The sequence below is a fragment of the Miscanthus floridulus genome, chromosome 19, assembly GCF_019320115.1.
Source record: "Miscanthus floridulus cultivar M001 chromosome 19, ASM1932011v1, whole genome shotgun sequence".
Lineage (NCBI taxonomy): Eukaryota > Viridiplantae > Streptophyta > Magnoliopsida > Poales > Poaceae > Miscanthus > Miscanthus floridulus.
The window spans coordinates 19009112-19025796 of NC_089598.1; the positions used below are offsets into that span (position 1 = coordinate 19009112).

Below are 16685 nucleotides of genomic sequence, written 5' to 3' on the forward strand. Positions count from 1 at the left end.
AATATTTAAACACCCGGGGTGTTACACTTCGTCCTCTTCTAGAGATCACCAGGACCATCCATGGTTCGTTGGCGACGGGCGCGTCGCAATCCCTTTGTGGCTCCATGTGGGAGAGGCTGCAAATTATTAATGGGTAAAACCCAGTGAGAGACACGAGTTCGATTCTCGTGCCGACACCGAGCACACCTAACTGCGCTAGTCACCCGAGCCTAGCTTGGCTCTCGATTTGTTGATAATTGATGTGAAGTGATTTGAAGGACCGTAGCTTATTGCTTTAAAATGTTGCTAGAATTTTGTCATAATTGGTAGTTTATCAATTTCTGGTATATCGGTAAAACCTGAACCCGAATTAACTGGTACCTAAATTACCCAACCCAAGATTTTTGTTCACTAATTCTTTACCATTAATAGAGTTCACGGCTTCTATCATTGGTCGTCCACATTTTTCCTTGCCCAACTGTGTGCTTGATGTTTTAATTAATTTTCATTTTTTTGATAATTCTATATATTAATTAACTACATTTCTATGGGTTATCTATTTTGGTGTTCCACATGAAATGCAAATGGTGAAATGGAAATTAAAATTGAACTTTGTTATTATCCTCAGCTTATATGTATTAATTGTATTTTACATTGACTCTTTATTTAAGTATTTTGCCTTTTCATTTCCCACCTAAATCAAACTACCTATTGTATTTTGCACAAAAATTTATTTAATATAGGATATTAGATTACCATTAACAGTCAATGTTGTTGATCTTATTATTTCTTTCGATACTCTTGTAATTTCCATACTTTTAAAGTGAGGGTGGGGACTTCTTTTTACTCTCAAATATTAATGGGATCTGCTCCGCGTCAGTTGATGTACCGCTTGCTTACCCATAAGTCACCAAATTGTAAAGTAGAACGAAACGCTAGTTAGGAAGGTTTGTTTATATCTGTAATAAGTCACAAAAAGTTGACAATAGTTTAGCTAGAAATGAGCTTTGAATCTCAATTACAGTACCAATTCTACCGGGCGACAGTTAACTTTTCTTATTCCAATGTTCAATTCCTTGCCCAGTTCAATGAACCAACCAGAAAATGAATCATTTTGTCACTGCCTGCCTTCCCCCCAAAATAATCGTTTTGCCAATAATGCCAACGAGTGATTACAATCAATGGAGTTGCTAAGATTATAGAATATTTGACAGTAGACATTGCCCCCTGTTTTTTTTTAATACAGTAAACAATAACAACATGTACTACACAAGTCTACAGCAATGAAAACATGTTCCATTATCCGCCATTAAAATACCACCAATCATCCTTCGAACAGCTCTTCCAACTGCTCCCCCAATTCAAGGGGAGTGTTGATGGGTGGCCTATTGCTCTTCCCCTTGGCTGTTCGCTCCGCAAAGTACTTGCTGTAACCTGGAATGACTTTCTCAACGATGGCTTTGCGCAATCTCTTCCTAAGCTCAGGGTTTGGAACCTTCCACTGCTTTTGCTTCTTGTAAGTTTCATCGAACTCTGCTTCGAATTTATCCAGCCTCCCGCCAAGCTTCAGGAAGCCGCGAGGTATGTCATGGTACAAGCAAGACATCACTGGCTCCCAAGAGGCGTCGAGGTAAGCTTCTATGAAGCTCTGGATCATGAGAAGGCCATCCAGATTTGAGTCCGTTTCTATTTGCTCCTGAAGATTTGGATCTGGCTGGTTAACGTAATCTTCCATTGGGGGAGGTCTTTCTCTGGGATCTCGTTTTTTGGGCCTGTCGATCTTGTAATCTTCGAACAGAGTCCAGGACGGCAGGAGCAAGGACGAAACCTTCTGCGAAATGAAGCTGCAGTTGTTCATCAAGAATATGTACCGCAATCCAGGGTCGGAGATAAAATTTGATGTCTTCTCCAGCTGCTTCTCCAAGCAAGAGATCATATCCTTGATGAGGATATCAACCGAGCTTGAGTAGTAATCGGGTTGATGAGACAAGTGTTGTTGTTGGTCCTGCAGGATGAGACTGAGCGCACGTTCGTTTCGCGACAGCAGCATGATATAGTTCATCATCAGCCTGGTGGTCTTGTGGACGCCACCGGCCTCTGCCGATGAGACTCTCCAGCTGTCGTCCGTGACGAAGGAAGATCTGACCTTCTCCATCATGCTCCATATGGCATCGCTCAGCCTGTTCATCTTCCGTAGGAATACAGAGTTCATGGCGTCGAACATGGAGCTGGCCATGGACGCCTCTTCGAACAAGGCCAGGACGGCCGGCGAGTCATCCACGACGCAGGTGTACACCAGCAACATCACCGGGAGCGTCTCCGGCGCCTGGTCGTCGTTTAGAGCGGCGTCAGCCACGGCGTCCACGAAGTCAAGCATCCTGAGGATGCTTGCCTCGGCGAACCGCACGAACTGGGCCACCTCCTGCTCGCGCTCGTCCATTTTTCTGGTGGCCAGCAGCATGAAGTGCCAGATGGCCTTCCTGACCCCGCCGACGGCGACGGTCGGCCGCTTGGCGCGGAGTTCCTGCTGCGTGATGCAGAGCACCTGCACCATGGTCTTGAGAGCTTTGATCCACCTCTCCATCATATCCAGGAGGGAGGCGCATCCATCCTCCAGGTGCAGCTGCTCCCGGTCTCCTTTCCCGATACTGAGTACCCACTCCACGTCCAGCTCCGAGAACCAGCTCCCCAAAAGGCTCTCTCTGAGGCCGGGGCCGAGACCGCGGCGGTGTGCCGGTGAGGAGCGACCATCACCGAACGCTCGGATGAGGCCCTGCATGTAGCCGTCGTGGACCATCTGCAGCGCGATGGCGCGGAGCTCCTCGACTCCATCAGGGTCTTCTGCAGCCTCCCAGCCGGAGGAGAAGGACGAGGACAAGGGCGAGCAACGGGCCCATGCATCCAAGGACGGACACGGACTGGAGGCGGAGCTCGCGCTCGACCAGCAGTAGGCTCCATCTCCCGCCTCAGTGTCGCTGCTCGAGGTGAATAACAGCAGCGCCGACCTGCACTGGCTGCCGGAGACGGAGACTCTACGGATCGAATCGCGGTAGGTGCGCAGCGGGAGGCTCCCCGGCACCGGCGCCGCCAGCATGCTCGCTGTGCTGCCGTCGTACTGCACCATCTCCGATTCTGTCTGCAGTAAGCAGACTCTAGCTCGCGGCTACGAGTGATAACTTTGCTAATAATGACTTTGCTAATAATGGCGATTGTTACTTCGTTTTTGTGAGGCGAAGCAAGTTAGTGGCCGATCGAGCGAGCGTCATTTTCTCAGCGAGGCTGGTCAATGGCGTAGCAGTTGTGGCCTAGCAAACGCCAAGCAAATGCAGGAACCGCGTTGTGCATAGTCCTTCCGACCTTCCGCGTGGATCGATGAGAGACGTACTTGTAGCAAATAAATAAATAAACAAAGTCTTGCAGACCGTCGAAATCTCAAGCGCCTTGTCAACCAGGGCTGCGTTTTGCGTTTAGTTTCTAAAAAGTTTTTCAAAAAGTGCTATAGTAGTCATCACATCGAATTTTATGATACGTGTATGAAGCATTAAATGTAAAAAAAAAACTAATTACATAGTTTGATTAGAAATCATGAGACGAACGTTTTGAGCCTAATTAGTCCATGATTAAATACTAATTGTCAAATAAAAATAAAAGTGCTACAGTAACAAAATTCACAAATTTCACGAACTGAACACGCACAAAGGTGGCACGCGTGGTTTGCCGAAGTTTCGCGCTAGTGTGCAAGCGCCTTGTCAAGCACGTTGTTGTCAAAAAATAAAATAAACTGAAGGTATAGCACGTGGTTTGCCGAAGTTTCGCGCTAGTGTGGGTTGTGGGGTTCTGGCCTCTGGGAACCGAGGTAGGGATGAGTGGATGACAACGGTTGAGTAAGGTACAGGTAGAGTACGGTAAATTTCATTGGATAAAATTTCTATATCCATACTCCCTCCGTCAAAAAAAAAAAAAAAAAAACACAATTCTCGACAGCGAGTACATAAATTGCGGCTGTGCTGTGGCCGTAGCTGCTTTTTGGGTGGCTGCTGCAGCGGCGGCCAGCAACCAGTAGCCTACACTGTTGGCTGTCTTCAGACTTTATATCCGTACTCGCAAGACTTTATATCCGTACTCATCTTGTACGATAATACTCGTAGCACACTTGTGAGTTAGATTTGTTGTAAAAGACTCGATGAAAAGAAAAGTGAGGAATTCTAATCCTAATCCATTTGTACCGTGGGTTTTTACCAAGCTCTTAAACATTGGTACGACTCTATCCATACTTGGCAGGACATTTACACAACATCTACGAACAAAAATTAATCTCTGCTATCATCAGGCTTGATTAGTCACAGCAGCGCCCAGGGGCCAGTTCCAAATTCCCTTCCTTCTCTTGACTGTTGGGAGTGGGCAGGTCCAGGCAGCAAGTGAATGGCATCTTAACCCCTGTAATCATGCCCGGCAAGAGGAGTTGTCCTATCCGGTCCTTGTCGTTTCCACAAACAAACTCTTAGTGCTTGTTTAGTTCCCAACCAAATTCCCAAAAAGTGCTACAGTAGTCATCACATCGAATCTTACGATACGTGCATGGAGCATTAAATATAGACGAAAAAAAAACTAATTGCACAGTTTGGTTAGAAATCGTGAGATCAACGTTTTGAGCCTAATTAGTTTATGATTGAACACTAATTATCAAATAAAAACGAAAGTGCTACCGTAGCCAAATTCCTAAATTTTGCGAACTAAACACAGCCTTATCACCCTTGGGGTGCAAAATGTCCATGTACCCACGACAGAATGCGCAGCTCTTCCTGTACCGGCCAAGAGGCTCTTCTGAAACCATGCATGCAGGTTAAAATCAATCATACCGTACAGAGCAGTTAACAGGAAAGAGAAAGAAATTCACATACCGATGATGATGCATGCTTCAACTATGGGAACGGGGACTCGAAATGGTAGGTCCAAGCAGACAGAGCTGCTGCTAGATGGCTTCTCAGGGCCTGTTTAGTTGGCGAAAAATTTTGCAAAATACACTGTAGCACGTTTCGTTGTTATTGGATAATTAATGTCCAATCATAGTCTAATTAGGCTTAAAAGATTCGTCTCGTAAATTTCGTCTAAACTGTGTAATTAGTTTTATTTTTTATTTATATTTAATGCTTCATGCATGCGTCCAAAGATTCGATGTGACGGAGAATCTGAAAAATTTGGCAAAATTTTCTGGAACTAAACTGGACCTCAGCTTCTGGGGCTGGAAATGGCAGGTCTGAGCAGACAGAGCTGCTGCTTGATGGCTTCTCAGCTTCTGGGGCTGGAAATGGCAGGTCTGAGCAGACAGAGCTGCTGCTGAGTGGCTTCTTAGCTCCTGGGAGTTGAACAATGTTACTCAGCCTGTTCGCTTGCTCGTAAACGATCGTAAATTTCCAGCCGGGAACAGTGTTTTTCTCTCACACCAAACCAGCCAGCAGTAAATAATCCACGATAAGATACGGCCTCCCGATCAGGCTGACTGGCGGGTGGCTTGTAGTGCACCTCAGCAAAGAAGCGCTTGGTCTTTTTGCTGTTGCGGCAGCGAGCCCAGAAGTTGACATGGTACCACATCTGGCCCTTGAAACGCACGCAAGATTCCATCAGAGGCTTCACAGCACCAAACTCTTCACCCTGCAGGCAAAGATCGATTATATACGTCATGTCATGCAGCTTGGGACTGGAACAAATTGCAATGAAATTGATAAGGAATAATTGACTTCCTACTTGAATGAAGTAAAATGGACATACTGGGTGTTTGGCATTGTAATGGTGGAGAGCATAGCGGACATGGCGGATGATGAAGCTGCCACGCTCCCTACATCGAACGCAATTGGAGAAATTTGATCAATTAGTGTTCAATGTACGCACAAAAATACATAAATAAATCCACTGTGCTCCCTTATTGAGTGCAAACAAATCTTCTCCGTAAACCATATTATCAACAAAACTGGACCTGATGGGTAATATCACACCTTTCCATAACCCAATTCTCCAGACACAATAAGAAAGCTTCAGAATTTGGTAACAACAAGCTTGTGGATGTTGTGATGGTGAGCAAGAATCATAAGGGCAATTGGCTGTCACTCACTCAGTCACATCAGAGACTATCATATATAGTTTCACAACTTATTCCTTAGGACTTCCTCAATTGATGCATGGAAGAAAAAACATAAGGTTTGTGTCTTGAAAAAACATTTCTCAGTACAATATGTTAACAAGCCCAATCTAATAGTGTGTTAGGCAGGTCCTTTCCCACACTGAACAAAATACAAGCAGGCAGCCATCTCGGCATCTCGCTGTTTCATCATTTTTCAACTTCCTCTATTCTCGTCGAGTACAACATGTTGCTGCCGCCTCCCGCGAAGCCCAATGACCATGCTCTTGCCACCAGCGGCTGCTCAACCTCGTAGGGCCTTGTGATTGCACAAAGCCATATGCTCTCAAGAAACGTATGCTCACTGCTGCGGCGGCTGGTATAACTCTCAATCAATCCCCTAACCCATATAGAATGTAAAAGGCATTATTTTAGACCGGATTCCTTAGTTCCACATTTTAGAATATAATGGTGAAGAAGCTCAATTCATGAAGAGTGCCTAACTATTGGATAGACAGATCATGAGTCACTGCTCCAAAGTCATTGGTAAGAATAACTTTTTCTAGGCAAATATTAACACCCCACCCCTAAATTTCTAAATCCTGGTTCTGCCCCTGGACATCGGTTTCCCTTCAACTGCAGTTGTCATCAGACACATGCTGTCATTACAACACAGCCCAACAAAGCAGAGTTATATGAACGATTTTTTTTTCATTTGAACCCAAAGGGGCACTAAACAGGATGACACTTTGTTTGGGCTGCGACTCTAAGGAAACTTTTCATTGACTTGTAAATAGATCTATCTGTGCTATGTGCAAGCGGATATTGCATAATCAAACTTAACTGCAGTCTTTAACACACTATAGCATAAGATATTTAAGTTAATTACTGCTTTCTTCTAGGTCTAGTATTGGTCTGCAACTTTGTTGCTTCCAGGTTTTACAGGCCCGATCCCTAAAGCTCCAAAGCACATAACACGGCGCAGGAAAGTTTGTGTCATTCCAATTTTCTTAACAGAACACACACATGGACCATGTAACTGAATTTACTTCCAATCGTAAGTTCAATACCTCAGTTGGACTTGTATAACTTGGTTCGTATTCCGAACTTTCGATATGCTGCAATAAGAGGTATCTGAATATGCTTGTTCTACTTTCAATCAACAGTCTTAATGTAGGAACTGGTAAGCGTTCCCAATTGTCTGCACCAAGTTCCTCTTCGGGTTTTCCAATTGATAGCAAGCATTTCCAATTGTCAAAACATCTATGGCAGGGATCTAACCCTGTTCGATGTAACTCAGTGACTGGGACCGCTAAAGTTGAAGCATAACTAAATCTGTACTTAAGAGTACCTGAACTCTTCAATTCAATTTGGGAGTGAACCTATTTCAGACTGCAGCCGCTTCAGAGGTGAAAGGGGGAGAGGGATTGTTTCAGGTGGGCAGGACGTACCCTTCTGTGTACACGTCAAATAATGGAGGAGAATTCTTGTTCCACCGCTTCACGACACGCTCGTGTTCGCGCAAGCGGTTCTGCAACCGTACCTGCTCCTCACAGGAGAGCTGCGGGAGCAGGTCCTCCAATGCCGGTGCTGTCCACGGCTCCCATCCAAACGCCCACTCGTCTGCCGATCCCATCATTGATTTGACAATATGCCCCGGTGAAGGTGGCCTGTGGAAGGAAATTGCCATTCAATTTTTGCAAAGGAACTTCAAAACAATTCACTGCAGTGTATATTAGCAATGACATTAGGTAATAAATCTAGTTCGTGGTGGAAAAGGTAATAAATCTAGTTCAATCTTTTCTAAAAGAATAAATCTAGTTCAATGCAGTGATCATATCTAATAGACTGACAGCAGCTGCGAACCATCGGACAACAGATTAGCATCAATTTATTTAAACTGGCACCGAGATGGCAGTAAACAGCAACTAAAATCGGCACGGGCAATCATCACGAAGGGAGTAGCCCTATTAGGGCCTGTTTGGAACACATGAATTTCACAGCATGCGGCCCTGAGGTACTCCATACAGGAGGAAGAGAGGTTACCCAGGCTTGGGGGCTTCAGGGCGGTGTCCTGGCATCGGAACCCCGGCGCCAGGCAGTAGGCCAGCAGGTGTTGAGGCCGGCGCCGGCGGGCCAGCGCTTGCGTCGGCCGAGGAGGGCAGGGAAGAGGGATCTACGCCTCGCTGGCGGAGGCGAGCACCAGGGCGTCTGAGAGCGGGACCCTAGCGCGGGACGAAGCGGGAGGAGGGAGGCGGTGTGCGTCCTGCGTCGCGCCGGGAACGGACCCGAGAGTAGAGAAACGGCAGGGCCCGTTGGCTGTGGACGGTTTGGTCATCGGATGGCAGGGTGCGGGTAAATAACTCCAACCTGAAGCCCATATGGAAGACAGGGTGCAACGACTCAAGTATTAAAGATACGAAGGCACGCCGAATTGGCGGCCTTTTAGATGTCCATGTCAGTTCTTTTAATTTAGTACGTTAGATCGAAATTCTACGGCTCATATGAAACGCGTCTCGACTGGTCAAGTGAGGCAGTAACAGGTGACATGCATGGCCGGTGCCTAACGCGTACATCCATACTGCTGGGGCCGTCCTCGCTTTGCATGCATGCATCGTCGATTTGTGTGCACCATGGCCCCATCCAGTCCTCATTTCCGGTTCTCATCCCATCCCCGTCCCCACCTCCATTCCTCCCCTCCTCTCTCTCCTCTCCGTGCGCTCTGTCTCCTCTCCGCGCTCTCGCTCTCGCTCTCTCCCTCGCTCCTCGTCGCCACCGCCGAGGCTCCCCGCACCCTGTGCGCGGCGCAGCGGCGTTCCCCGGCACGGCGCCATGGTGCGCCGTCCAACACCAGTGTCCGCGGCCGCGTCCGAGCCCCTGTTCTCCCCCGGCGCTGCCTCGTCCCGCCGGTCCGTGTGTGGTCAACGAAACCCTACCTGCCTCTTCCTCTCCGTCGGCGGCGGCGGCGACGAAACTCGGCGCCTGGATCTGGTGGTACCTCACCCTCTTCCTCTCCTACCCCGACGCGGGCCGCCGCTGATGAAGGCCCGCGCATAGGAGGCGACGCCCACCGACGCTGTGGCAACGAAGGTACGGAACACCAACCTCGATGCGGCGATAGAGTCGCTCCTAAACGTCGAGAAGCAGATGAGGCTGGCCGGCGATGTCGCCAGCACGCGGAAGGCCGTCATCGACATCGTCGAGCTCTGCTACAAGGCCGGCGCGTGGAAGACGCTCAATGACCAGATCGTTCTCCTCTCCAAGAGGAGAGGCCAGCTTAAGCAGGTTCGGGTCTCGAGTATTCACCGCCTTGCTCTTACATCTTCGATTGGTTTCTGTAATTAGTATATGTGTATGAGACCCTTTGGAGGTGCTTTAGTAATTAGTTTGCTTGTACGAAGGCAGAGCGGCCTTTAGGCTTCAAATTTTCGCTGCATAACGCACTACTGAAGTATTTTACTACTATAACTTTGTTGTACTTTTGGTGTTGGTTCGAGGTATTGACCCCAAAACATCTGTTGAACTCTTGTCTGTTAAAAGAAACTGTACTTGAGAAAGCTTTCTGAATCGAAGTTGCCTGTTTAAACTAATATAGTGGTTGGTGGGAGTATGGTTTATCCATCCAATAAATATTTCATGCAGTTGTAATTATTAAGAAAGCTAGAAATACATGATTTCTTACTTTTATACATTCTTTCTGCTTGCAGCGGCCATTGATTTTCAGAACATTTTGTGTTTTTGTTTTTTGATGATTTAGTTCTATTTAACAATGCTGACTGGTTTTCCTTTAAATGCAATGCCACTCACCATTCTTCCGCGTTGACTATGAAGCATGCGCATGATGTGCTTACTATTTTTTGCTTTACATTCCTTAGATTGCACTATGTGTGCAATCTGAATGCTCTCATCCATGGCCATAGTGATGTCTAGATGTATGTTGATGCAATTCGCTTGAACTGTTATCCATTTGGTTGTTCGTTAGGGTACTTATTTTCTTAGCATCAGCGAATAATTGCACTTCTGGAGTTTGCATTGTTCCTATTCATTGTTGAACAACCACAATGTGAAATCTTTATCTGCAACATTTTGCTTTGACCTTTAGTTGCTTGGATATACAGTTGCCAGTTCTTGAGTCTTATTCACAATCATCTTGAGCAATGTTTTGCCCATGACCAGAACACTTTAGATCAATCTATTAAGTATAATATAAGTAGTTCTTTATTACTTGCTTTCAAATGGGAGCCTATGCTGTACCAAAGCATTACTCTAACTATTTATCTTGTTTTTGCAGATTCATAAGTCATCTTTGGCTATTTGTTTACCTATAAATTGATAAGCATATAGAAAGGAACGCTAACCATGTATGCCACTTGCTACTGTTTTGTTTACTATCCACTTATATTGCTGTCACTTCTGTTTATCGCAGGCCATAACTGCTATGGTTCAGAAAGCAATGGACTACATTGATTTGACACTAGAGATTGACACACGCATCGAGCTAATCAAAACACTGAGCAGCGTCTCTGCTGGCAAAGTGAGAATTTTCCATCTTGATGATTTTTTATTCCTTTTAAGATTCCTTGTTTTTATGTGTGTAATCTGACAGTTGTTCATCTGCAGATTTATATTGAGATAGAGAGAGCAAGATTGATCAAAAGACTTACTAAAATCAAAGAGGAGCAGGGACAGATTGACGAGGCTGCTGATTTGATGCAAGAAGTTGCTGTAAGTTTGCACTGCACTAGAATTGAGGACATGTACTTCCATATTATGTGACAATGTTTCTATCATTCTTTAGTACTGTTTGTCGGTTCTGACCATCCATGACTGTTACTACCAAGTTGTTTATTAGGTCGAAACATTTGGTTCCATGGCCAAGACAGGAAAAATTGCTTTTATTCTTGACCAGGTATTATGGCAATCTATTATGTTAAGCACTTTGTATTCTTACTAAAATGCTGATTTATGCAAAACTTTCTATTATTGTTGTCACAGGTCCGGCTATGCCTAGATCGGCAAGATTATGTCAGAGCACAAATTTTATCAAGGAAAATTAGTGCTAGAGTATTTGAAGCAGACCCATTGAAGGGGAAAAAAACCAAAGGAAGGGGACAATATTGTTTAGGATGCTCCTGCAGACATTCCATCCCTACTAGAATTGAAGCGCGTCTACTATGAACTGATGATTCGGTATGTGATGCTTCTCAATCTTTAATGCACTACTGGCGTGCTATTTGATTGTCAGGTGTCATCTGAAATTGGGAAAAGCTTTTATTGCATCCACACAATTTTTATTCGTGATTTGGTTTTCTAAGTATGCAATTTTTGAGTTTAGGGATCCACGCAATTTTTGTTTATTATTGGTTAGACATGGGCCATAGGTGCCTGATCACGATTTGGCTTTCTATGCCTAAAGTGGTCATAGGCTCTAAGTATACCAATAATAACTGCGTATCAAAAAATACCAACGTGGTCATAACCAATAATAACCATGATAACTAATCCATCTTGACTAATTAGTTTTGTTTTTTCCCAGTCTTGGCATAATATGGGAGATAGCAAAACTATGGATGAAAGGATGCAAGGTTATCATCCTGGACATCCCGCTGCTGTTTGAGATCAAGATGGATCGGTGGACAAATCCAGTAATTGTGGTCAACGCTATGCTCACTGCCTACTTTTTCATTCTAGGCATTGTTGCTCTCTCGTAAGTCCATTTTTTCTTGGAACAGCTTTTGCAGACATGTTAAGGGTTTATGTGCCGTACTTATGAGGCCCTTCTTATGCAGTGCAACACTGCTTCCTTCTATAAAACGTTTTCTTCCAAAAGAGTGGAATGATAATCTCATCGTCTGGCGGGTTCCACTTATCCGTTGGGCTCCATTTATCCACTGTATGATCCTGACTCCCTTTCTTTGGTGCTTAGTCTTGTTGATGTAGTTATGCAGATCTTGAAATATTACTACACCTATGTTTTCAGTGCTATTTTAGAGCACTATTTGATTGTATTTTAGGTACTGCTGCACATTTAAAAAATTTTGGTGACCGGTGACTAAGAGTTTCTATATTATTTTGTGTACTGAATGAACTGGAGCTTTTTCACCGTTGACTCCAACCTTGCTATGAATGGTTATAAAAGAAAAAACCTTGCTATGAATAAAATGATATTTCTCCATGTGGATATGTAATCTTCCATTTTTGTGACATTAGAAACTCTAAATACTAGCATGGATGTATATTCTTTGTTTACAGCATTTTTATGGATATAGAAGCTTCCATTTCTCCCTCAGAAATAGACTTATTACAAGATTTCAATTTCAATTACAATGACTGTCATGGTGTTAACTGTTAATACAACCTTTGCATTTGATATTTGATTTCGTATGAGTCTTAGACTCTTAATTCAGAACAAGGACAAGGGGCATTGGATTTAACTATGCCAGTAGCCTCCCTTTATAATCTTTATTCTTGAAGATGGTTTAAGCCCATGAATTTCTTAATTCAGCGCTCTCGGTGGAGTTCACAAAGTCCCAGATTGTTGCTTTAGTACCTGGATTTTTCTTTTGCTTGTGGTATTTGTCAAAGAAGCATTGGCTTGCAAACAATGTTCTGGGATTGGCTTTCTATATTCAGGTTTGTTTGCATGGTTTAACATTAATATACATTACTAAAGATTATGGAATAAAAGCTAAAATCATTTGATTTGTTTTACGCACCAGTTTTTAGTTTACTGAAGGGCGGGCCTGGTGCAAGCGGTAGAGTCTTACCGCCTGTGACCGGAAGGTCCCGGGTTCGAGTCGCGGTCTCCTCGCATTGCACAGGCGAGGGTAAGGCTTGCCACTAACATCCTTTCCTAGACCCCGCACAGAGCAGGAGCTCTCTGCACTGGGTACGCCATCAGTTTTTAGTTTCCCAGAACCTTAACACTTCAATTTCGCAGGAGATTGAGATGCTGTCATTGGGATCATTTAAAACTAGAACCATTCTCTTGGTAAGGGTTTTCCCAATTTTTTCTTGATTTGGCCTGAACCCTATATATTTCTATTTTCTGTTATAATTTCTAAAAACACATCCTCATTATTTCAGTCACAAACCTATCCTTATTTTGTTATCTCTGCACTATCATAGTCACTACTGTAACATTTTATATATCTATGATTTATTACGGATCATCTGGCCTTAACATATCTTTACTTTATTTGTCTATGAAAGGGGCTACCTCCTATGCACTATAGGAAGCTAAAAGTATCGCTTGTTGTCCGTATGTGGATTTAAATGTGTACAATTTCTTATTCTTTTCAAATTGTATTGTGCCCCTATCTTCATGACAGTTCAATATATTTTCTAACACTTCAATAATTATACTTTATAATCAAAATTCAGATCATGCTATCTGTTGTTTCTTCCCCTGTATTGACAAAAAACATTTGTTTGACTGCAATATCTGTCCTAGCTGTGTCACCATATTGGTAAATTTAATTTAATTCGATGGGTTTTTTTAGCATGCACTTTGTCATATATTTATTAAACTTTGGGAAAAAATAGTTTTTCTTAGCAAGCTTTGAATTGGTGATCATATTATGTAATGAATATTAAAATATGGAACCTTTGTCTGGTGTCTAGTAGATTAATAGTTCTGAAGTAATTGGGGCTAGGCCCTTGCATTTTGAGTGCCACTGAAACATTCTCTTTCATCTATTCATATGTAAATGCATTTTTCCTTTTCCATTTCTAGGGTGGACTTTTTATGCATGATATTTTCTGGGTGTTCTTCACTCCAGTTATGGTCAGTGTGGCTAAATCTTTTGATGCTCCGATAAAGGTCGGTGCTCTTTCCTACTGAACTTGGTCTTTGTTAATACCATTGTCAGTTTGTTCCATTTTCTCATCTTGATGCTTCAGCTGATCTAGCTTTTCTTGGTTATGTACAGCTTCTGCTTCCAACTGCAGATGCTGCACGACCGTTCTCCATGCTTGGCCTTGGTGACATTGTAATACTTGGTTAGTAATAAAAATTTCTTTCCTTATGCTATGTTATATTCTACTTTTCAGTGATGCGGATCCCCCCTATTGAACGGTAATATCAGCCTCTGTAGGAGTGTCAAGTGCCAAATTTGTTCTACATGATTGATTATCTGTACTAAACTATTATATGTTGGAACATTGTTAGAATGTCTATAAGTGGCATTTACTGATATGTTGTATCAATGGAGCTCTTGCTTTTGTTGATTCATGGGGATTGATTAGAATTTTATATTTGTGATATGGGTTACTTTTGGTATCTATGTATTCTTTATAGCACTTGATAGAGAATCAATGTTGCGACGAATTGGTTCTGCTGGATTGAGATCCTGCTCTGAACCATACTGCTAGGTCCATGCTCAGATATACTTTTAGACCATCTTGTTGCATGTAGCCTTAGGTTAGCCAATATAACCAATATTTGTGTCCATTCCTGGCCTCTGGAGAACCACACAATATGTATCAACAGAAACTATAATTTCAATTGATTCAAGTTGCATACAAAAAAGGTGATATTTGAATATGAATTTAGACAGTTTCCAAGTCATTAAGCAAATAATATGTGTTTGTGCTTTTGCTTCCAGGTATATTTGTTGCACTTGCCTTGCGCTTTGATGTCTCAAGAGGTATCAAGAACCGTTACTTCAGCAGTTCATTTTTGGGATATGCTGTCGGTGTGCTGGTGACCATCATTGTAATGAACTGGCTTTAAGCTGCACAGGTGAGTTCTGTTACTCAGGTTTACATTATCTTGTTTCCCCTTGTTTCTGTCATCCCGCCAATATTAGTACTACGATTATTTTTGGGGTTTATTGCAGCCTGCTCTACTATACCTCGTTCCTGGTGTGATCGGTTTCATCGCTGTTCCCAGTCTATGGTATGGAGAAGTGAAACAGGTCAGATTCTAAATACTTACTGCGGCTACCATTCCAAAGAAAAAGTTTTGTTTAGCCTCTTAACTCATCCTTTGCCTTGAACTTTGAGTAGCATAAAAGTTAAATAAAAGATGTCCTCTTAGACACCGAGTAGCATAAAAGTTCAATAAAAGATGTCCTATTAGACACAGTAAATATGTTTCTTTGGATGGGCCTAATTGTGTTCCTGAATTTTCTACTTGGTTGATGCTTGTCTCTTAGCTGTTACTACAAAACAATGTCACATCTTAAAAACTAGTGCTGCGCATGCAAGAAAAGGATCTCATGGCAAAAATAAACTTCTTAGAACAGTTACTACAGATTGGTATTGTGTGTAAAACTAGTGTCTTTTAAAGAATACAAATAGCTCTTGTTTCGCAATCTGATTGCTTCACTTGGACTATCTGACTTACTCAGGCACCGTATGGCCCTTTCATTTGTACATTTGGGTACCTGTACTTATCAGAACTGCTGTTAGTCATGGAGAACTTGTCCTTATGCTGAGTTGGTATTAACTATTACTATTACATTTGTTGATGGTTGAACTCAAGAATGTTGATGGCGGTCTGTACTTCCATCTCTTGGTCGTTTGTTCCATTTTTGTACCATCTTTTGTGTGTGGGGGGGGCTTTGCAAAGTTTTATCCTTTTTGTTTCCCACAAAAGTAGGCCTGTCATAAAATATGTATCAGAATGCAGGCCCTTCTGAGTTCTGACCACATTTCTTACAAATGCAGCTGCTGGAGTTTGACGAGTCAAAAGTTGAGGCAGAGGAAGGCGGTGCGGAAGAAGAGCAAGATGATGATAGTTCCAAAGGCAACAAAAAGGTGGACTAGCATTCTAGCAGGATTTAGTTCCGGAGGTAAAAGGACAGGACAAACAGTTTACGTGTAAGGTCGTCTGACAGCTAAACGGGCTTGATGACCTCTAGTACCGGGTCGGCTTACTTAAGAACTTAGAAATGGTTCAACATGATACAAGTTTTTTTTCACTTTGCGGATTATTTGGCCTGGACTGGAGAGTGGAAAATGAGGGAAAAAAGATCTTACTTGCGATGTCCTGACGTGCTCCTGATTCGTTAAGGAATTCACCAGAACTCTGATTGGGCCGACGCATTAATGACATGATCCGTTAGTCCGTTACATCGTAGCAGATCAGATCGCATTGATTACGTACAAAGTAGGATCACTTTGCCGGTTGATTTAGTGGTCCATACGTGGCGATTAATTGGGCTTAGCAGTAGCTTGCAAGCCTACGGTTCGAGCGTGCAGGTCAAGCTAATTCAAATCCAGCTAACTTTTATCTTTCACGGTGACAGTTTTAAAAACTTCGCACCATTTTTGTTTCTGTAAAGAAAAGAAATGGAGGGCAATTTAATAACTTTTCAAAATTTACAAGTTTCAAACGAACTGTCACCATGAGGTAGGGTAGTAGGGTGATGGTGGACCACCGGAGCCTGGAGGTACACGAACAGGGGAAACCAGGAGCGCCACGAGGGCCGGGACTAGTGGTAACTCAGCAAACGAGCTGTCCCTCCTGTCTCTTCTCCCAATCCCATCCATTAAAGATACGAAGGCACGCCGAATCGGCGGCCTCCCAGCGTGTCCACGTAAACTTCATTTGAGTGGTACGTTGGATAAAAACTGCACGGCCTAG

General features: G+C 43.4%; 2 protein-coding genes and 2 pseudogenes across 2 annotated transcripts; 2 read left to right on the forward strand and 2 right to left on the reverse strand.

Annotated features, from left to right (window-relative positions):
- Positions 1-1011: 1011 nt before the first annotated feature.
- On the reverse strand, positions 1012-3334 carry LOC136528869 (exocyst complex component EXO70B2-like). Its single transcript, XM_066521867.1, has one exon. The coding sequence runs from the start codon at positions 3101-3103 to the stop codon at positions 1304-1306; it is 1800 nt and encodes a 599-aa protein (XP_066377964.1). The 5' UTR covers positions 3104-3334; the 3' UTR covers positions 1012-1303.
- A 731-nt stretch (positions 3335-4065) lies between these two features.
- LOC136528418 (uncharacterized) lies at positions 4066-8482 on the reverse strand. Its single transcript, XM_066521374.1, has 8 exons — positions 8141-8482; positions 7546-7764; positions 5749-5815; positions 5477-5631; positions 5208-5253; positions 4881-4962; positions 4724-4803; positions 4066-4477 (listed from the first exon to the last, which is right to left on the reverse strand). Exons 1-8 carry the CDS (start codon positions 8173-8175, stop codon positions 4316-4318), a joined length of 846 nt encoding a protein of 281 aa, XP_066377471.1. The 5' UTR covers positions 8176-8482; the 3' UTR covers positions 4066-4315.
- Positions 8483-8926: 444 nt separating this feature from the next.
- Positions 8927-11596, forward strand: LOC136525658 (26S proteasome non-ATPase regulatory subunit 12 homolog A-like; annotated as a pseudogene).
- Positions 11597-11664: 68 nt separating this feature from the next.
- LOC136525659 (signal peptide peptidase 1-like) lies at positions 11665-15900 on the forward strand (annotated as a pseudogene).
- The last annotated feature ends 785 nt before the right edge of the window (positions 15901-16685 follow it).